The sequence below is a fragment of the Oryctolagus cuniculus genome, chromosome 3 (assembly GCF_964237555.1).
Source record: "Oryctolagus cuniculus chromosome 3, mOryCun1.1, whole genome shotgun sequence".
NCBI lineage: Eukaryota > Metazoa > Chordata > Mammalia > Lagomorpha > Leporidae > Oryctolagus > Oryctolagus cuniculus.
In genome coordinates, this window is record NC_091434.1 from 158,127,291 (window position 1) to 158,150,330 (window position 23,040).

General features: G+C 41.3%; 1 protein-coding gene across 5 annotated transcripts in view; it reads right to left on the reverse strand.

Annotated features, from left to right (window-relative positions):
- Positions 1–9,926: 9,926 nt before the first annotated feature.
- AASS (aminoadipate-semialdehyde synthase) overlaps positions 9,927–23,040 on the reverse strand; it is an 84,528-nt gene continuing 71,414 nt past the window's right edge. For all 5 annotated transcript variants that reach the window (XM_017342716.3, XM_070071261.1, XM_070071260.1 and 2 more), the window contains 5 exons: positions 17,964–18,059; positions 16,096–16,211; positions 15,002–15,090; positions 14,313–14,489; positions 9,927–12,371 (listed from right to left, as the gene is read on the reverse strand). In XM_017342716.3, coding sequence (XP_017198205.2) covers positions 12,253–12,371; positions 14,313–14,489; positions 15,002–15,090; positions 16,096–16,211; positions 17,964–18,059 — 597 coding nt within the window. In that variant the 3' untranslated portion in view covers positions 9,927–12,252. The remainder of the gene's footprint in view (positions 12,372–14,312; positions 14,490–15,001; positions 15,091–16,095; positions 16,212–17,963; positions 18,060–23,040) is intronic.

The following is a 23,040-nucleotide window of genomic DNA, read 5'->3' on the forward strand; positions in this document are numbered from 1 at the left end:
AAAAAAACACCTCACAGTGAGGGAAACAGAATTAACCATGCCAAGCAATAAACACAGAAATCGAGGGAACAAGATCAACGATGACATTATGATGCCTCCAAATAAACAAAACACCCCAAACCAAGATTATGAAGATGATGAGATAGAAGAAATGCAAGATACGGATTTCAAAAAATTTATGATAAGAACATTTAGAAGTTTTCAAAAGCAAATCCTTGAACTACAGAAATCCTTATTGGACAATATTGAAAATCTCTCTCGTGAAAATGAAATTTTAAGGAAGAATCAAAATGAAACGCAGAAACTAGTAGAGCAGGAAAGTGTGATAGTGAAGAGAAATCAAAATGAAATGAAGAGCTCAATAGATCAAATGACAAACACATTAGAGAGCCTTAAAAACAGAATGGGTGAAGCAGAAGAGAGAATATCGGACTTAGAAGATAGAGCACAGGAAAACATACAGTCAAACCAAAGAAAAGAAGAGGAAATTAGAAATCTAAAAAATATTGTTGGGAATCTACAGGATACTATTTAAAAAACCAACATTCGGGTTCTAGGAGTTCCTGAAGGCATGGAGAGAGAGAAAGGATTAGAAGGCCTTTTTAGTGAGATACTAGCAGAGAACTTTCTGGGTCTGGAGAAGGACAGAGACATCCTAGTACAGGAAGCTCATAGAACCCCCAGTAAACATGACCAAAAGAGATCCTCACCATGACACGTGGTAATTAAACTCACCACAGTGAAACATAAAGAAAAGATCCTAAAATGTGCAAGAGAGAAACATCAGATTACTCTCAGAGGATCTCCAATCAGACTCACAGCAGACTTCTCATCAGAAACACTACAGGCTAGGAGGGAATGGCGAGACATAGCACAGGTGCTAAGAGAGAAAAATTGCCAGCCCAGAATATTATATCCTGCTAAGCTCTCATTTGTGAATGAAGGTGAAATAAAGACCTTTCATAGCAAACAGAAATTGAAAGACTTTGTGGCCACTCGTCCGGCCCTGCAAAAGATACTTAAAGATGTGCTACACTCAGAAACACAGAAACACGGCCACCAATATGAAAGAAGGGAAAGGAAGAACATCTACCAGTAAAAGAGCATGGGAAGCTCAAAGCATATACTAGAAAATACCTCCGGGAAAATGGCAGGGCAAAGTCACTATGTATCAATAGTCACATTAAACGTGAATGGCCTGAACTGTCCAGTTAAAAGATACAGACTGGCTGACTGGCTTAAGGAACAACACCCAACTATTTGTTGCCTACAAGAAACACATCTCTCTAACAAAGATGCATGCAGTCTGAAAGTGAAAGGTTGGAAAAAGATATTCCATGCCAACAAAAAAAAAAAAAAAAAAAAAAAAGCAGGTGTAGCCATATTAATATCAGACAAAATAAACTTTAATACAAACACTGTTAAGAGAGACAAAGAGGGGCACTATATAATGATTAAGGGATCAATTCAACAGGAAGATATAACAATTATCAATGTATATGCACCTAATTACAGGGCACCGGTAAAGATATGTTAAAGGACTTAAAGGGAGACTTAGATTCCAATACAATAGTACTGGGGGACTTCAATACAACACTCTCAGAAATAGATAGATCATCCAGACAGAAGATCAACAAGGAAACAGCAGATTTAATCAACACTATTGCCCAAATGAATCTAACAGATATCTACAGAACTTTCAATCCTACATCTAAAGACTTTACATTCTTCTCAGCAGTGCATGGAACCTTCTCTAGGATTGATCACATACTAGGTCATAAAGCAAGTCTCAGCAAATTTAAAAGAATTAGAATCATACCATGCAGCTTCTCAGACCACAGTGGAATGAAGCTGGAAATTAGCAACTCAGGAAACCCCAGAAAGTATGCAAACACAAGGAGAGTGAACAACATGCTCCTGAATGAACACTGGGTCATTCAAGAAATCAAAAGAGAAATCAGAAACTTGCTGGAAGTAAATGAGGATAACAACACAACATATCAAAACTTATGGGATACGGCAAAAGCAGTATTGAGAGGCAAGTTTATAGCAATAGGGGCCTACATCAAGAAATTGGAAAGGCACCAAATAAATGAGCTTTCAGCGCATCTCAAGGACCTAGAAAATTTGCAGCAAACCAGACCCAAATCTAGTAGAAGAGAAATAATTAAAATCAGAGAAGAAATTAACAGGATTGAATCCAAAAAAAAAACATTACAAAAAATCAGCCAAGCGAAGAGCTGGTTTTTTGAAAAAATAAACAAAATTGACACCCCATTGGCCCAACTAACTAAAAAAAGAAAAGAACCAAATCAATAAAATCAGAGATGAAAACGGAAACATAACAACAGACACCACAGAAATAAAAAGAATCATCAGAAATTACTACAAGGACTTGTATGCCAGCAAACAAGAAAATCTATCAGAAATGGATAGATTCCTGGACACATGCAATCTACCTAAATTGAACCATGAAGACATAGAAAACCTAAATAGACCCATAACTGAAACAGAAATTGAAACCGTAATAAAGGCCCTCCCAACAAAGAAAAGCCCAGGACCAGATGGATTCACTGCTGAATTCTACCAGACATTTAAAGAAGAACTAATTCCATTTCTTCTCAAACTATTCAGAACAATCGAAAAAGATGGAATCCTCCCAAATTCTTTCTATGAAGCCAGCATCACATTAATCCCTAAGCCAGAGAAAGATGCAGCACTGAAAGAAAATTACAGACCAATATCCCTGATGAACATAGACGCAAAAATCCTCAATAAAATTCTCGCCAACAGAATACAACAACACATCAGGAAAATCATCCACCCAGACCAAGTGGGATTTATCCCTGGTATGCAGGGATGGTTCAACATTCGCAAATCAATCAATGTGATTCATCACATTAACAGACTGCAGAAGAAAAACCATATGATTATCTCAATAGATGCAGAGAAAGCATTCGATAAGATTCAACACCCTTTCATGATGAAAACTCTAAGCAAATTGGGTATAGAAGGAACATTCCTCGATATAATCAAAGCAATTTATGAAAAGCCCACAGCCAGCATCTTATTGAATGGGTAAAAGTTGGAAGCATTTCCACTGAGATCTGGCACCAGACAGGGATGCCCACTCTCACCACTTCTATTTAACATAGTTCTGGAAGTTTTAGCCAGAGCCATCAGACAAGAAAAAGAAATTAAAGGAATACAAATTGAGAAGGAAGAAGTCAAACTATCCCTCTTTGCAGATGATATGATTCTTTACTTAGGGGATCCAAAGAACTCTACTAAGAGACCATTGGAACTCATAGAGGAGTTTGGCAAAGTGGCAGGATATAAAATCAATGCACAAAAATCAACAGCCTTTGTATACACAAGCAATGCCATGGCTGAGAAAGAACTGCAAAGATCAATCCCATTCACAATAGCTAAAAAAACAATCAAATACCTTGGAATAAACTTAACCAAGGACGTTAAAGATCTCTACGATGAGAATTACAAAATCTTAAAGAAAGAAATAGAAGAGGATACCAAAAAAGGGAAAAATCTTCCATGCTCATGGATTGGAAGAATCAACATCATCAAAATGTCCATTCTCCCAAAAGCAATTTATAGATTCAATGCAATCCCAATCAAGATACCAAAGACATTCTTCTCAGATCTAGAAAAAATGATGCTGAAATTCATATGGAGGCACAAGAGACCTCGAATAGCTAAAGCAATCTTGTACAACAAAAACAAAGCCGGAGGCATCACAATACCAGATTTCAGGATATACTACAGGGCAGTTGTAATCAAAACAGCATGGTACTGGTACAGAAACAGATGGATAGACCAATGGAACAGACTTGAAACACCAGAAATCAACCCAAACATCTACAGCCAACTTATATTTGATCAAGGATCTAAAACCAATTCCTGGAGCAAGGACAGTCTATTCAATAAATGGTGCTGGGAAAACTGGATTTCCACGTGCAGAAGCACAAAGCAAGACCCCTACCTTACACCTTACAGAAAAATCCACTCAACGTGGGTTAAAGACCTAAATCTACGACCTGACACCATCAAGTTATTAGAGAACATTGGAGAAACCCTTCAAGATATTGGCACAGGCAAAGAATTTCTGGAAAAGACCCGGGAGGCACAGGCAGTCAAAGCCAAAATCAACTATTGGGATTGCATCAAATTGAGAAGTTTCTGTACTGCAAAAGAAACAGTCAGGAGAGTGAAGAGACAACCGACAAAATGGGAAAAAATATTTGCAAACTATGCAACAGATAAAGGGTTAATAACCAGAATCTACAAAGAGATCAAGAAACTCCACAAAAACAAAACCAACAACCCAATTAAGAGATGGGCCAAGGACCTCAATAGACATTTTTCAAAAGAGGAAATCCAAATGGCCAACAGGCACATGAAAAAATGTTCAAGGTCACTAGCAATCAGGGAAATGCAAATCAAAACCTCAATGAGGTTTCACCTCACCCCGGTTAGAATGGCTCACATGCAGAAATCTACCAACAACAGATGCGGGCGAGGATGTGGGGAAAAAGGCACACTAACCCACTGTTGGTGGGACTGCAAACTGGTCAAGCCACTATGGAAGTCAGCCTGGAGATTCCTCAGAAACCTGAAGATAACCCTACCGTTCAACCCAGTCATCCCACTCCTTGGAATTTACCCAAAGGAATTTAAATTGGCAAACAAAAAGTGGTCTGCACCCTAATGTTTATTGCAGCACAATTCACAATAGCCAAGACCTGGAACCAACCTAAATGCCCATCAACGGTAGACTGGATAAAAAAAATTATGGGATATGTACTCTTTAGAATACTATACCGCAGTAAGAAACAACGAAATCCAGTCATTTGCAAAAAAATGGAGGAATCTGGAACACATCATGCTGAGTGAAATAAGCCAGTCCCAAAGGGACAAATACCATATGTTCTCCCTGATCGGTGACAACTGACTGAACACCAAAAAGGAAACCTGTTGAAGTGAAATGAACACTATGAGAAACGGTGACTTGATCAGCATAGCCCTGACTGTTAATGAACAACTTAATACATTATCCCTCTTAGTAGTTTTTTTTGTCTGTTCTACTTAATATGACTGGTTTAATTCTGTAATTAATGCACAGTTATTCTTAAGTGTTGAAATTTAACTGAAATGTGATACCTGTTAAACATAAGAGTGGGAATAAGAGAGGGAAGAGATGTACAATTTGGGACATGCTCAGGCTGACTTGCCCCAAATGGTAGAGTTAGAAACATACCAGGGGACTCCAATTCAATCCCATCAAGGTGGCATGTACCAATGCCATCTCACTAGTCCAAGTGATCAATTTCAGTTCACAATTGATCGTAATGAAAGGACTAAGAGTCTGTCGCTCCCCCTCTTCGTGGAGGAACGACACAGGACCCTGCGCTGTTCTTTTGTCTGCTCGGCCCTTCCTGGGTTTGCTGCTGGTTCTTCCCGGGTTGGCTGCTGGTCCTTCCCGGGTTGGCTGCTGGTCCTTCCCGGGTTGGCTACTGTCCCTTCCACCTCCGTGGAAGGGCGGTTCCCCCTGCCACATTCCCCACTTCCGCAGGGGAGCGGCACACCGCCGGCCGGCTCTCTCGGGGGCTGCACAGGTGTTCCCCTTAGATGTTCCTGGTGCATGCCGTCTCTCTCCTCCTTTATAGTCCTCTTCCACCAATCCCAACTCTGCTACCCACACGCCGAGTACACTGCTCTCCTCCAATCAGGAGCAGGTCCCACAGTTTATTGGTTGAACTGGAGGCAGCTGTGTAGAAGCTGTTTCCCTTCTCAGCGCCATATTGTGGGAAAGCAGATGCATAGAATAAGTCTTAATTCCAGTAACTTAGTCTAGTCCGAGTTGCTCCCAGTTGCTCCCCACAGATCCCCCTTTCTTTTTATTTTTGGCGTTGATACGCGCCTGTCTTCGGTGCCCCGCAGCACACACTCTGCTCTGCTTGCTAGAGTTGCCCACAGGTTCTTACAAGTCCTATCAATCAGGCAAACCGAATCCGGGTCCTCTCTTCGCCATGTTGTGAGGAGGTTTTTAGGCGCTGATGCGTGCCTGTGTTCGGTGCCCTGCAGCGCATGCTCTGCTCTGCTAGAACTGCCTGCAGGTGCTTACAAAACCTAGCAATCGGGCAAACCGAATCCAAGCCTTCTCATTGCCGTATTGTGGGGAGACTTATTGGTGTTAATTCGTGCCTGTCTTCGGTGACCTGTGGCGCATAAGCTGCTAGCCGCCCGCAGGTGCTTATCGTCCTAATCAGGCAGACCGAATCCAAGCTCTCTCATTGCCATGTTGTGGGGAGGCCTTTCTCTATTTCTCTATCTCTGGGCATTCCTATCTCTCCTATTTTACTTCTATCTACCAGCATTCCTATTTCTCTCATTTTACTTCTAAAACTTCTGTTTCTCTTATCCCTGCGGCTTCCCGGCGCCCGCCCCGAGGCTGCTTCTCGGCGGCTTCCCGTCTCTGAGCCACTTCAGCCCGCGCCGGTGCCCGCCCTGCAGCGGGCTCCCGGCTCTGCGCGGCTTGGCTTCGTGGGCTCCGCGGTCTCCACGCCCTTCGTGTCCACACCACGGCCTCGCGCCAGCACCGCGTTCCCTATCTATTCACGCCCCGTGCTCTCTCTGCACACGGCGGCTTCCGCGAGTCACACAGCCCCAGCTCACGTTTCCGCCACCACCGGCATTCAGTCCAAGTTCCCCGGACTAACCTGGCGAATTCCAACCTGGCGGCCCACGTCTCTGCCTCTGGTTCCAGATCTTCGCCTCTTGCTCCCAGGGGTGACTTGAAGAATTCCAAGATGGCTTACATCTCCGCCTCGGCCTGCACTCGCGGCTTCATCCTCCCTAACATTTTTCTCTACCCGGTATGTTTCCTTAAGTTTTCTTCCAACAATATTCCCCCCTCATTTCTCCTGGCCTCTCCCCACAGTCCGTATCCAAGTCTAAGTTTCTTATAGGTTTCACTTTCACTTTCAACCTGCAGTCCGTATCTGAGTCTAAGTTTCTTCTTGCTTTCACTTTAAATCCTAACTTCTTTCCCACAGTCCATATCCGAGTCTCTGCCTAGGCTTTCAATAGCTTCTTCCGGCACCTAGGCTCTTTGCTAGTCTCTCTCTCTGGTATTTTCCTGCTTCTTCCCGTTTCTTCCCTCCTAAGTTTCATATCCGTCCTGGGTTTCCTATCCGAGTCACGGCACCATTATGTCGCTCCCCCTCTTCCTGGAGGAACGACACAGGACCCTGCGCTGTTCTTTTGTCTGCTCGGCCCTTCCTGGGTTTGCTGCTGGTTCTTCCCGGGTTGGCTGCTGGTCCTTCCCGGGTTGGCTGCTGGTCCTTCCCGGGTTGGCTACTGTCCCTTCCACCTCCGTGGAAGGGCGGTTCCCCCTGCCACATTCCCCACTTCCGCAGGGGAGCGGCACACCGCCGGCCGGCTCTCTCGGGGGCTGCACAGGTGTTCCCCTTAGATGTTCCTGGTGCATGCCGTCTCTCTCCTCCTTTATAGTCCTCTTCCACCAATCCCAACTCTGCTACCCACATGCCGAGTACACTGCTCTCCTCCAATCAGGAGCAGGTCCCACAGTTTATTGGTTGAACTGGAGGCAGCTGTGTAGAAACTGTTTCCCTTCTCAGCGCCATATTGTGGGAAAGCAGATGCATAGAATAAGTCTTAATTCCAGTAACTTAGTCTAGTCCGAGTTGCTCCCAGTTGCTCCCCACAGAGTCAAAGGGAGCACATAAACAAGTCTAGTACCTGCTAATACTAACTGATAGAATAAATAAAGGGGAGAGTGATCCAACATGGGAAGCGAGATACTCAGCAGACTTATAGAATGGCGGATGTCCTAAACAGCACTCTGGCCTCAGAATCAGCCCTAAAGGCATTCGGGTCTGGCTGAAAAGCCCATGAGAGTATTTCAGGCATGGAAAGCCAAAACACTCAGGCAAAAAAAAAAAAAAAAAAAAAAAAAAACTAAATGAAAGATCTCTGTGAGTGAGATCCCAGTGGAAAGAACAGGTCTTCAAAGAAGGAGGTACCTTTCTCTGAAGGGAGGAGAGAACCTCCACTTTGACTATGACCTTGTCTAAATAAGATAAGAGTCGGAGAACTCAAGGGGCTTCCATAGCCTTGGAAACTCATGACTGGAGCATGGGGAGATTACTGAGGCCATAAACAAGAGTGTCAATTTGTTAAGTCAACAACAGGAGTCACTGTGCACTTACTCCTCATGTAGGATCTCTGTCCTTAGCGTGCTGTACATTGAGACTTAATGCTATAACGAGTACTCAAACAGTATATTTCACTCTGTGTTTCTATGGGGGTGCAAACTGTTGAAATCTTTACTTAATGTATACTAAACTGATCTTCTGTAAAAAAAAAAAATGAAGAAGAAGAAGAAGAAATTATCAATTCCCAACTTGACTCTCACTGGGATTAAACATGACAATAGGTCTGATCTGATTTCATCATCATTTAAAAAATCATCTATTATTTTTCACTTTATGTTTCTGTGTGGGAGCAAACTGTTGAAATCTTTACTTAATGTATGCTAAACTGATCTTCTGTATATTAAGAGAATTGAAAATGAATCTTGATGTGAATGGAAGGGGAGAGGGAGTGGGAGAGGGGAGGGTTGCGGGTGGGAGGGACGTTATGGGGGGGGAAGCCATTGTAATCCATAAGCTGTACTTTGGAAATTTATATTCATTAAATAAAAGTTAAAAAAATTTGCAAAAAAAAAGATTTATTCATTTATTTGAAAGACAGAGTTAGAGAGAGCGAGTGAGAGAGGTTTCCCATCTGCTGGTTCACTCCCCAAATGGCCGCAACAACTGGAGCTGTGTCAATCCAAAGCTAGGTGCCAGGAGCTTCTTCTGGGTCTCCCACATGAGTGCAGGGGCCCACGGACTTGGTCCACCTTCTACTGCTTTCCCAGGCTATAGCAGAGAGCTGGATCGGAAGAGGAGCAACCAGGTCTTGAACCAGCGCCCATATGGGATACCGGCACTGCGGGCTGTGGCTTTACTGGCTGACACAGTGCTGGCCCCTAATACCACCTTTAATACTGGAATTTCTATAGGTAGATTTGATTCTGAGAGCTAAGGCAGTGTTTGATTACACATAGCTTTCTTCAAGCTCACTGATATTTCCTTTTCTGTAACCACCAACATTGATCAGCTCTTCAATTACATCCCCTTTATCATGTATTTTTATCAAAAAGCTCAAACTAGTTATATTGACAGCTTACAAGTGCCCCCATTCCATTAAGGTGCTGCTTTCCCAGTTCCCAATCTTTGAAATATTCTAGATTGGGGGTGAAATCAATGTGACAGAATATATTTCCTAATTGGCTGATGTTGTGATGGAAACAATTCCATTACAAAATTTTTTTTTTTTTAAACAGGGGAGAGAGAGCATGGTCTTCCATCTGTTGATTCACTCCCTAAATGGCTGCAACAGCTGGGGCTAGGCCAGGTCAAAGCCAGGAGCTTCTTGCTGGTCTCCCATGTGGGTATAGGGGCCCAACTACTTGCACCATCATCTGCTGCTTTCCCAAGCACATTAGCAGGGTGCTGAATCAAAAGTGGAGCAACCAAGACTTGAGCCAGTACCCATATGGGATTTTAGCACTGAGGATGGCGGCTTATTCTGCTGCACCACAGGGCTGGCCCAAAAATGTATTTACTTATTTTGGATTATTGATGTACATATATTATTTATAATAGAATGGGCCAGCCCTTAATCATTTTGACCCATTCCAAATAAAACATAAAATGCTTTCTCAATTGTTATATACCCCAAGTTTAGCACCTGTTTACTTCAAAGGCAGAATTAGTTTCAATGAGATATGAGCAAAATGCATGAAGGTAAAAGAAACAATTTATATCTCTAAAGACAAGTTATTTCCCAAAGGAGCAAATTTTATTTGTTATTTTGTTTTTATAACAATGTAAGTGCAATTCACATACCATAACATTCACACAAATTATACAATTCAGTGGTTTTTAGTATATCCACAGTGGTGCCACCATTACCACAGTCAACTCTAAAATGTTTTTATTATTCCAAAAAGAAACTCCACACTCATTAGTAGTCACTCCATCTTCCTCTTCCAGCCCGCCAGTCCTGGGCAATCATTAATCTACTTTTCACATAAATAAATTTTCTTGTTCTAGACACTTCATATAGATGAAATCATAAAATGGCGTGGCATTTTGAGTCTAACTTCCTTCACTTGGCATATTTTCAATGTCTATCCATGTTGTAGACAATATCTACGCATTGTTTCTTTTCTGTGGCTGGCTACTATCCCAACATATGCATGTATCACATTTTATATATTCCTTTATTCATTGATGAACATTGAACATTTGTGTTGTTTCTATTTTTAGCTATTATGAATACAGCTGCTAGGAACATCTCTGCATGAGTTTTTGAGTAGATACATGTTTTCATTTTTTTCCTGAGTATGCATCAGTAGGGTATGAGGGTTCCAATTTCTCATCCTCACCAGTATGTGTTGTAATCATTTGTATTAGGTCCGTCCTTGTGGGTAAAGTGGTATCTCATCCACTTGATTTATATGCCCCTTCTGGCTAATGATGTTGGGAATCTTGGCATGAGCTCATTGGCCTCCTAGATAGCTTCTTTAGAGAATTGTCAATGCAGATCCCTTGTCTGTTTTAAAAATTAGGTTATTTATCTTTTTATTGTTCAGTTACAACTGTTCTTTTTATATTCTGTATAGAAGTTCCTCCATTACCTGATATAAGATCAACAACATTTTTCTCTCATTCTGTGGGTCTTTTTCCTTTCTTTATGGTGTTTTAGGAAGCACAAAATGTTTTAAGTTTGATGACTGTGATGAATTATTTTTTTCTTTTGTTACATGTGTTTTGAGTGATATTTAAGAGAGCAGTACTTAATACAAGTTCATAAAGACACCTACATTTTCTTCTAAGAATTTTACAGTTTTAGCTCTTATATTTAGTGTAAAAATACATTTTGAATTAAATTTTATATGTGGTATGAGGTAAGGATTTGATTTCAGTATTTTGCATGTATATCTATAGACTTCCAAGCACCATTTGATAGAAAAGATATCCTCCCCCAGAATTGTTTTAGCACCTTTTAGACATAAATGTATTATTTCTAGACTCACAATTCTATTACTATCCTATTCCTGATGATGCTGAAAACTGAATCACTCTCATAATATCATTTTTTGTTCTTTGTTTATTTATTGATACTATATAAAAAAGACAATCAGTTTCTAAACACTAATGTGTCCTGACACTTTGCTGAATTCATTTATTAATTCTTTATTTTAGAGTGTATCTTTGGATTTTCTATGGATTTCCTTTGGGTTTCTATGAATAAGAGCACATAATCTGTGGTAGAGTTTTACTTCTACCTCTCCACCCTGGATCATTTTTATTTCATTTTCTTGCCTAACTGTCCAGTATAAGCTGCACAGAAAGGCTCAGAGCAGACACTGTTGCCTTCTTGCTGATCTTAGGGAGAAATCATTTGGTCTTTCATCATCAAGTATGAGGCAAGCTCTGGGTTTTTCACGGATGCCTTTTTCAGAGTGAGGAAGTTCCCTTTTAGTTTATTGAGGCCTCTTATTACAAAAAGGTGTTTGATTTTGTTAAATACTTTTACTATGCCTTATGAGGTGATCAAGTGAGTTGAGTTTAATGTTATTTAGTCCCTTTTCCATAAACTCAAGAGAAAACTATAAGAAAAATACTTACTAAATAAATTGTAACCTTACTAAAAAGGCATTAAATAGCACTTTGTAAAGGTTTGTTAATAAGTAACCTAAAGGACTCTAAAAAGAATCAATTTGAAAAATGCAAAAGTATAGCTAAGGGATGACATTTTTGTAACCAAAAAAGTAAAACTGCATCTCTGATTTTAGAAAATGTGTTCTTGTAAGAAAAAAGTGACACAATAAATTAACAAATAGCATGATCACTACCACTTTCACATGCTTATGAAAAAATACATAGAATTATTAAATTCTGGTAGTTACTGGCACCTCCTATTCAAAACATTTTCATATTAAAATAAAGCTTTATGTTTAAAAAAATAATTATATTGACTTAATCAAAATACATTGTGCTTTATACTTTATAAAATAGCACATTGACAAGCATCTTTGTCACGCAAGTGATTAGAGCTGTGTTGCCTGGGAAGATGAAAACAAAATATAATTCCCAATCATGGTTTGATTGTGCTCCGTGTAGTATAGATAATGCCCTCTGCTTTAATCCGCTCCAGTATTGGTCCATAGATCTCCTTTGAAAAGGGTCCCATCAGGCCTTTGGCTTGGATTTCACCTAGAGGAACATAAATGTGTGATTACCATTTCAAAGGCGGTATAGAAGCTTCATTTCCCCAGCAAGAGTCACCACATGGAAGGTGTCACCCCACAGTAAACTCAGTCAGTAGGCTGTTGGAGGAATGGGCATTTTTTAGTTGTTTAAATGTCCCCTGCTAAATGATTACTTGATCAACATTCTGTAAGGACAGTGGGTAGGTTTTAGATTGAAAACACAGCTGGATTTAGAAAGAGTGTCAGAATTTGTACACCTAGCTGCATTCATTACTGCTAGGACAGAGAAGAAAGAGAAGAAAGGAAGCCTGACTGGTCTGTTAACTGGCTGGTGCTATTTTTGCTACAGGGATTACACCAACAGAGTGAAGTGAAGCCACCCTGATTATGTGAGCACCGTCACCTACTAGAAGGCTCTTTATTGAGTCCATACACTTTGCTTCAAGGCTGCAATGACCCCATGCCTGATCACTTCTTCACTGGGTTCCTCAGTAACTAAATCCAGGTTAATTTTATATTAGCTGACATGTCATTGTAGATAAGTTTTCTCATTATTTCATGGTTATATGCCATCATGATTTCTACCCCCTCCTCAGTCTTTCAAAAGGGTCAAATAAAGGATTCTATACAGAGGTGATACTTATTGAATCTTAAGGGGAGAGTGGAGACTCAAAACGTGAACTGACTCACAGAAGTTTCCCACTATGTGGTTTAACTTATGCTTTTTCAACTTCTCAACACTGCAAAAACAATATGCATTCAGGGGAAACTGTACCTCACATTTTTAAAGTTTGATATGTTCCTGGGCTAACAATATGCACACAATACTCTCTGTGATGTGAGGCATCAGCAGTTGTTACCAGGAGGGTGAACAACCAAGATGATTCAATGAACTGTGTTGCTGTGCTGGAATGATCTATAGGTTAGTTTTATGAAAATGCATTTTTTATTTAACTAATTTTTAACTTATGGTGGGTGTATATAGGTGTAATCCCATGGAAAGTTCAAGGGGGCATCAATAGTCTGAAATATTTATTCAGTGCTGAGATATGAAGATTAATAAAGTATTGTCTCTATTCTTAAGGATCTATCAGTGAATATCCCCTGCTATCTCAGAGCTGTCACTCCCAAAATTGCAAAAACCAAGTAAAGAGAGTTTGCATTTCCTGGAGGACCATTTATGGGGGTAGGAATTTGACACGCTCTATGACTTAAGTTTCACAAACACACAGACACAAATGTGAACTAGGGATGGTAATACTTCTATGGGCTAAATATGATTTTGTTCCTTAAATCATAGAGGACTTAAAACCCCAAAGAGAGGAAACTGAATCCAGTTGTGGCGTTTAGGATGTGGGCCTCATTCAAGGTCCTGAGGTCACTGGGGATGTGCCCTCAGAAGGAAATTCTCAGGAGAGGTTGCTTACAAAAGCCTGAGCTGGACCCGCTGATCTCTGGTTCCTGGCTCACCACGTGATCATTCCTCTACACCAAATCATGCTCTGGCATTGCCGGCTGCTGTCCTCACAGAGGCCAAACACACGGGGTCAACCAGTCTTGGACTTAAACCTCCAGTGAGCTAAATAAACCTCTTTTCTTCCTAGGTAGCTTATCTCAGATATTTCATTATAATAATGAAAAGCTGACACATATAAGCACCCACTTTCAAGACGAGGAGACCCTGGCTCCAGGGTGCTGAAAAACGTGTACCCTGCATCATTGAGCCACCGTGATACTGAGCTGGAGTGGAAATCAGGTCTAACTCCAAAGCCCATGTTCCTTATTCACCACACGATAACCCACAAGTGCTGGAACCTTCTACGACAGCTCACTTTTAGTGAAACCCATAAGTGTTGTGTTCCAGAGTAATTATTATATATCCATGCACTGAGTGACTTGGTGATGGTATAGAAATAGACTCAGCCCTCAAGTGCATAAAACTTACCATCAAGCAACATTTTAGCTGCCATGGCAGTGGGTAACCCCACAGTTTTAGCCATGGCTGAGAAGCCATTAACATCTCCATAAACCACAAGATCAATCGTTTTACTTTCTAGGTGTCCAGAAGGATGTCTGATGCCAAAGCTGTCTCTCATCACGATCATATCTTTTTCTTCAGGGCCTTAAAATAAAGAAATTTTAAAATGTGACAACCATTACAACTCAAATATTGAATTTCCCCTTCTGCTCTCAGAAGTGTCCTTTCTCATTGTACACAGTCATTATACAACTATCCACAGGGCTTTTCAACATGAAGACCAAGTGAAAAACTCAAGAAAAGTATAACACTGGTCTCACTCCTTTGTTCAGGTCAGCCTGACTACAGATACTAAGAGACTGCTGTAGATACCACACATTTCACTTCCAAAAATATCCCTTCAGTATTTTCTCTAATGCATTAAAAATTAAAGATAAAACCACTGTTTCCCTTTCCCATATTACCCAACTTCATTTTTACCTATGACAATAAGAAGAGATTCTCATACTCTTCCCTCTAGAAAAACAGACTAAGTGCCCTTTCGCTAGCATTGCACCTCCCCAAGGAGTGTTTGGCTCCTGCCTGCAGTGTAATTCTCTAGTTGCACTGACTCTATCTTGTTATTCTTCAGAAATAGTCAACACCCCATGGCCTACCATAGGAAAGTTTCATTGCCAAATGCTTGGAGAGCGCATCCACAATGGACTCTGCATGAGGAACTTGTTCATCTCCAAGTAAGCCCAACCTGAAAAGTGCAACAGATGGCTGCATTAGTTCAAGCCCTGTGTGTGCTCTCAATTGGAAAAGCAGAAAAGATAACCTTAAATTTTATCTTGAGGGGCCGGCATTGTGGCTTAGCAGGTAAAGCTGCTGCCTACAGTGCTGGCATCTCACAAGGGTGCCAGTTCTAGTCCTGGCTGCTCCACTTCAATCCAGCTCTCTGCTATGGCCTGGAAAAGCAGTTGAAGATGCCCCATTCCTTGGGCCCCTGCACCCACATGGGAGATCTGGAAGAAGCTCCTAGCTCCTGGCTTCTGATAGGTCCAGCTCCAGCCATTGCATCCATTTGAGGAATGAACCAGCAGATGGAAGACCTCTCTCTCTCTCTCTCTCTCTCTCTCTCTCTCTGCCTCTCTGTAATTCTGCCTTTCAAATAAATAAATAAATCTTTTAAAAAATGTTATCTTGAAAGAGCAGAATCATAAGGTGACATTCCAATCTATGAGTATCTTAATTATAAGATGACAATAGTAATGTTTCAACCTTTAGAATCATCCCCAGATTCCCCCAGGCATGGCTCCCTATAGTACAGTAGAGAGAATGAAATATAAGTTCACATTATTACAAAGCATTTTTAGATGAATTTACAGGTTAGTTCTCCCACATTAAGTATGTCAGCATAATGAATAGCAATTATGTAAATGGAAGTTTTGAAGTAATTGGGAAAATACGGAGAGAATTTCCTACATGAAAGCAAAAATATCCCACTGTGCTTGGAAATTGGATGGTAAAGTGTTTCAAAACAAGTATTTCCCCAATCATAATTGCCACTGAGTTCCTCTCTTTTTCCTTTTTATCCCCCACATGAATGTGGTACTTGGTAATCTATAATGGATCAACACTGGAGAACCAAAATAGTCAAAGACAAATGCAAAATGGTTGCCTATATCTTTGACCTTTCTTGACTAGAAAGGACCAAATAGTGGTAGATCCAGTGTACCAGCTCCAAGCTGAGTGGCAGGTGCCTTACCATTCAGCAGCCTCCATCTGGGTGCTGTCGCCTCCTAGTTTCTTAAGAACAGCTTCCTTCAGCTCATCATGCTTGGACGAGGGTGAAATCTCAACTAGGTCACAGAGGAGTTCTTTCTGGTTAGAAAAATAAAGATAAAAAACTCTAAGTCCCTAATAAAGCAAAAAATAAATTAACTTATAAGCTATCCCATTAAGACATTGAATCTTAAACACACCTCAAATTTTTAAATTATACTAACAGAAAACTGCATATACAGCAAATACATATACACATGTTTGTGCTCCTACATGTCAGTAGATGTATCATATTCCAGAATGAGGTTTCAACAATAAAAATGGGTCGTAACATCAACTCAGCACTAAATAGATGGTCCTACACTTAACAGCACATTTCTTCCTTTGAAGATACACCAACAGCTATTCACCTATTCTTCACTGCTCTCTGAGAAGCAGTCAATTTGGGGCAGGACAAAGTGGAAGGGGCCTGATACTATGGTTGTCAGTAGCAACTAAAGTTCTTTTATAGATTCAAGAGCTGAGAAAGACCTTGCAGGTAATAAAATCTCAAAGTAAGACCCCTTCAACAGTGGCTATTGCATTTTTTTCTAATTTCTAAACAAGACTTTTTCCAGGATTGTAAAGGAAAAGCTAAGCTCCAGATCAAGGGTCAGCAAACTGGTTGACCAAATTTGGCTCAGCACCTGGTTTTTTCAATAAAAGTTTAATTGAAATGCATCCAAAAAATAGAAAAAGAAATGCATCATGCTTATTTATGTGTAGCATTACTTATCTTCGTGGTTCCAACAGACAGCCTAGCCCATAAAGTCTAAAATATTTACAATCTGGTCTTTTACAAAAGAAGTCTATCAACCCTGTTTTAGATGATAGTCACCAAGACACAGGGACATCCCTAAAAATGCCTGCACAGATCTCCCCAATTCAGTTGCCTCAACAAATATTTGTTTCACTTCAATCCAACAAGTAACTTTATGACAGGTAAAACATAGACTGAAAATGTTCACGGATATACACTAACAAAAACAAAAACTGAAATAAAAAACAACTAGCTAGCAAGAATACCAGTTTCTTTTGGAATTTTTTTGGAAAATTGTATGGGATTAGTAATATATAGGTCTTTTTCTCTGTGAGCTATGTTTTGGGTATTTCTACTGGAATATGAGCATATTTGTTTAAATTGAATGACAAGATGGTGATGAGTCAATTCCTGGCAGTTAGCAGAAACTCCACTTCACATTCAGTTCCAAATTTCCAAAGTCTCTTCCAACCCTGACACCCTACGGTTTTGATGTAACAGATTCGGGCATAAACTCAGTAACTGAAACCCGAATTCCTTATGGTTCTGAATGGATGAGTGAAAGGATTAATGGGATCTGAAGATTGGGAATCCAAATCCATGATGCACCCACATGTCTCCTGGGTTATCACATCACCTGAGCCACATATCATCTGTCCCAGGTCATCATTCAGACAACTGGGAGATCCCAGAGCTCCGTGTAGACACCAGCACACCTCTGCTCAGGACTCAGGAAATAACCAAATGGTAGGAGTTACTGCAAAAAAACAGGCCTGGTTTGTTTTCCCCAGGTCCTTTCCATGCACCCATAACAATGAAAGGAAAGGGAACTCTGAGGTGTGGCTTTATCTTCCTGCACATCCACTACAGAATGGGCTCCTTTTTTTAATTTAGATTTTTTTTTCCCCCAGAAACCTTTTATGTAAGATAAACAAACCATGCATTTCATAAAAGCAACTTTGGGAACATAGTTATTATGCTGGTTCGAAGCAGTTCACACTTGCCCATTTCAGAAGAGCAAGGAGGCAGCACAGCTCTCTGCAGTCACTCACCCAGGTGAGAGGCTTGGCCTCAGGTTCAAGGGCAGGATACGCTTCTCTGTTTATAAGACCCAATTTCACAAATCCATTCAAAGCCTTGGAATATCCCTGAAATAAGAATTTTAAAGCAGTGTATGAAACTCTTATCTTCAAAGAAAAAAAAATGTTAAACCTTTTTTGAAAATGAAAAGAGGGATCTATCCGCATAACTACTTTAGAAAACAGGGTAAAAATAGTTGTACTGCTGATGTGGATACAACCACCCCAAGCTCAAACTGGGATCAGTCATGTCATAACAATTTCACTGGTTTATATGAGACCCTGCAAAACTGAGTGTTCTACTTCTGCATTCTCCTGTTGGCATAAGGGCAAATTTCCCCCATGTGTTATAAGCTGTCGGCTCAACAAAATATCATTGAATAGAACAGCCAGGTGTGCCCTTTCTTATAATGGAAGGAGGAAATTATAAGGATATCCCCTCAAAAGCAAATAATCCATTCTATTGACTAAAAGCCACGACCCTGGGACTGGCGTTGTAATGTAGCTGATAAAGCTGCTGCCTGCAATGCCAGCATCACATATGGTCGAGTCCCAGCTTCTCCACTTCTGATCCAGCTCCCTGGTTATGCACCTGGGAAAACAGCAGAAGATGGCCCAAGTGCTTGGGCTCCTCCTTCCACATGAGAGACCCAGAAGAAGCTCCTGGCTCCCAGCTTTGGTCTGGCCCAGCCCTAGCCACTGTGGCCATTTGGGGAGTGAATGAACAGATGGAAGCTCGCTCTCTCTCTCTCTCTCTCTCTCTCTCTTCCTGTCTGTGACTCTGCATTTCAAATAAACAAAATAAACCTTTTTAAAAAATACCCTTAAGCATATAAGGAGCAGGAGGAGGGGTAGGAATCAGATTTTTCTCATGTGTCCTCCAACATCCATAGCGTAAATCTGACTCCAATCACGGTTTCCACCTCACACCATTCCCCAAATGTACTGTGATCTTCCAGGGACCAGGGCCTCCTTACACACTGCTCCCATGCCTGGAACACTTTGGCCAGCATCCTCCACCTACAAAATGTTGACTCCTGCCTTATGATCCAGCCCAGTACATCTCCTGACCCCCTAGGTAACTGAGTACTCCCTTCTTCTCTGTATGCCCATAGCATTTTGTATACATCTCTATAAAGGAAATTGACACAATTGTAATTATCTTTTTAGCTGTTGGATTCCATGTATAAAAAGCAGGGAAGTTATATATATAATATATACATATATATGTATATATATTATATACACACACATGTATATGTGTATATATATTATGTATATATATATACATATATATACACACACAGTACACACAGTAGTTGTGTATACTTATCCTTCAACCCTATTCCCTCACCCCATTTTCCAACATCCCCACATTGCAGTCTACTGAAGGAGAACAAATATTGATAAATGAATTGTAACTGACCAATGAAGTAAAGTAAAAACACAAGAGATTTTTCTCCTGTATGCAAATCCACAGAGGGACGGGAGGGCTAAAACAAGGAAGTTTGTAGCTGCTGCAGTTACTGCGCAAGCAGAGACAGAGAGAGGAAGACATGGAGAAGGAAAGGGGAGAGGGAAAGAGAAGGGGAGAGAGAAGAGAGAGAGTGTAAGAGAGAAGGAGAAAGTGAAAAGTGTGAGAAATAACTTTGGGAAGCAACAAAGTTAATAAAATTTTAAAAGTTCCTGTGGTCACCAGAGATTTCACTGTGTGAAATGTGTGATCAACTAGAAATTCCCACATTTCTCCAAGGTGATATCGTTTAAACCTTTCAAAGGTTGCTAATGAAAGGATCAGGTTTGTACATGCTAACTCAATGTGAGTCGATTTCAAAGAGGAGAAACAAAAGGAACACCCTCAGCTGACTTCCAGGTTCTGACAGGTGCTGAGAATTCCTTTATCCAACATCTAAAATACTGACTTCAGAGCTATTTCTTAATCCCAGAAATAGGGTTTTATAGTGACCTTTAGAAATTAATTTATTTTATATATTCATTAATCTATAAGGCTTAGCATGCTGCTCCCATATGCCAAATCTGTGCCAGGGGCTGAAACTACAGAGATGAAAAAGCATAGTCCTCACCCAAGAAAAAACTGCAGCCCAGGAGAAGGGTCAGACAAGTCAAGTAATCCCTGAAACAAGATGAGCAAAAATGCATGACCACCAACGACTAACCTAGAACAGTATGGAGCTATACCAGAGGCAAACACACTGCATGGGGGCAACAAGAAGAAATTCACAGCTCCAGAAGAAGGAATTAGGAAAGATTCCATGCACAAGTACTGTTAAGCTGGGTCTAGAAGGCCATGCATATGACAGTCAGAGAAGGAGACAGGCCAAGTCTCCCTGTCATATGTGAAAGACAGCCTCTCCTCCCTGACATTGCAAAGAACAGTCAGATCACTGGAGGGTTTCTGACATTGCCTAGGATTGGGACACCATAGAGATGAACACTGAGATATCTTCCTTCTGAGAGATTCTATAGAGATGACACTCATTCATACACAATCTTGAGAGTTTTATTCAAGTCTTAAATCATTAAAAGATTTTATTCCTGGGTCTTCCTGTTTGGCAAAACATTATACTATAAGCTATCACAAAATACCAACAACTGGATACAAAAAAAGAGCATTTAGCACAGTGGTGAAGACTCCACTTGGGACACTTGCATTTCATAATCAGAGGACGGGTTCAAGTTTCCGCACCTCCACTTCTGATCCAGCTTCCTGCTAATGCACCTGGGAGGCAGCGGATGTTGGCTCAAGTGCTTGCCCCCCTGACATAGGAAACCTGGATGGAATTCTGGGCTCCTGACTTTGGGCTGGCCCAGCCCTGGCTGTTGGAACATTAAGGGTAATGAACCAGCAAATGGGAGATCGCTCTATCTCTCCATCTTTCTCTCTGTGAAACAAATTGAAAACAAACAAATAAATAAATAAAAATTTTAAAGAAACCTGCCAGAGCTGGGGTTGGTGTGGCATCAACTCAGGCTAGACTTTCTACTGTGCCTAAAGGCCTATGAAAGAACCAGTTTCGAGATCTCCACAGGATATTTTTCATTGATGTCTAGTTTGATTGCTGGATGAGGAGGATATTAATTCACAAAACTATATCTACCTGTCCCCCAGGAACTTATAATCTTTTATATGATGCAATAAAAATGCACATAAAAATACAAATAAAGATGCTGAAAAGTAAATGCTAAGTGCCCATAAATGTATTCTAAAGGTTAGGAGATGTAGTGGTTGTCTTTTTTTTTTTTTTTTTTTCTAGAACAAGTAGGAGAATAGACCTGGAAGCCACTACCCTAAGTGAAATAACTCAGACACAAAAAAGAAAAATACTGCATGAGGCCTATTATATGTAGAATCTTAAAAAAAAAGTTAAATATGCAGATGAATAAAAAATGGTAACCAGGGATTTGCGGAAAGGGAGGTTTTGGGGAGATGTAGGTCAAAAGATGCAAAGTAGGAAGTATGCAGGATGCAGATGTAGAGCCCTAATGTACACTGTGAGGACCACAGGTATTTGACTGTACTGTAGTTGGGATTTATGTAGTTGGGTTTTAGCTGTCCTCACCACAAAAACTATGTGAGAAGATGGTTATGTTCATTTAGATCGATGTAGAACCCATTTCACTTTCTACAGGCATCCCATAACATCATATTGTATACCTTAAATAGTACAATGAAATTTTAATATATGAGAAAAGGAATAAATCAGAACTAGTAATGGACAGAAACAAGGCAAGCCAGAGGCCAGTATTCCCACATCAACACTGTGGAACTAATCTCTTTCACATATGAATACTGCTCCAAGTGTCCACTGGATCCTGCTGCCACTTCATGTAGTGAAGGGGAATAGGAAGCACCTTTGCTGAGGGATTGGTCATTTAATTCACATGGTATAGGGAGACTCATAAAGAACAGGTCTGAAGCAGACCAAAGGAAATAGTGTAGGTGTCTGGGGCACAAGCCCCAGGCAAAGGTATAACAGCATGTCAGAAGGTAAGAGATGGGCCAGCGCTGTGGCATAGCTGGTAAAACTGCCTCCTGCAGTACTGGCACCCATATGGGCACAGGTTCAAGTCCTGGCTGCTCCATTTTCAACCTAGCTCTCTGCTACACCCTGTAAAAGCAGTAGAAGATGGCCTGCACCCGCATGGGAAACCCAGAAGAAGCTCCTGGCTCCTGGCTTCAGATAGGCTCAGTTCCAGCCATTGGGGCCAACTGGGGAGTGAACCAGTGGATGGAAGATTTCTCTCTCTCTCTCTCTGCCTCTGCCTTTCAAATAAATAAATTAATCTAAAAAAAAAAAAAAGAAGGTAAGAGAGAACAAAAAGAGCCCATCTCTGACAGTCCCAGGATCCTTACATAACACAGGAAAAAAAGTAATTAGTGAATAATAGATAACACACAGTATCACCTCTCTGCCCTAGGAAACCTCACAGGACAGATGTAGCTAAAAGCAGATTTCTCTTCTTTAGATTTATTTATTTATTTGATAGGCAGAGTTGGGGAGGCGGAGAGGGGAAGAGAGAGGGGGAGGGGGAGAGGGAAGGGGAGAGGGAGGGGGAGAGGGAGAGGGACGGGGAGAGGGAGAGGGAGAGGGAGGGAGAGGGGGAGAGGGGCAGAGGGAGGGGGAAAGGGAGAAGGATGGGGAGAAGGGGAGGGAGAGGGAGGGAGAGAGGGAGAGAGGGAGAGAGGGAGAGAGGGAGAGGGGGAGAGGGGGAGAGGGGGAGAGGGGGAGAGGGGGAGAGGGATGGGGAGAAGGAGAGGGAGAGGGAGGGAGAGGGAGGGAGAGGGGGAGAGGGGGAGAGAGGGAGAGGGAGAGGGAGGGGGACAGGGAGGGGGACAGGGAGGGGGAGAGGGAAGGGGAGAGAGAGATCTTCCATTCACTGGTTCACTCCCAAAATGGCTGCAACAACCAGGGCTAAGCCAGGCTGGATCCAGGAGCCTGGAACTCCAGGCAGCTTTCCCACGTGAGTGGCAGGGGCCCAGGAATTTCGGCCATCTTCCGCTGCTTTCCCATGAGCATTAGCAGGGAGC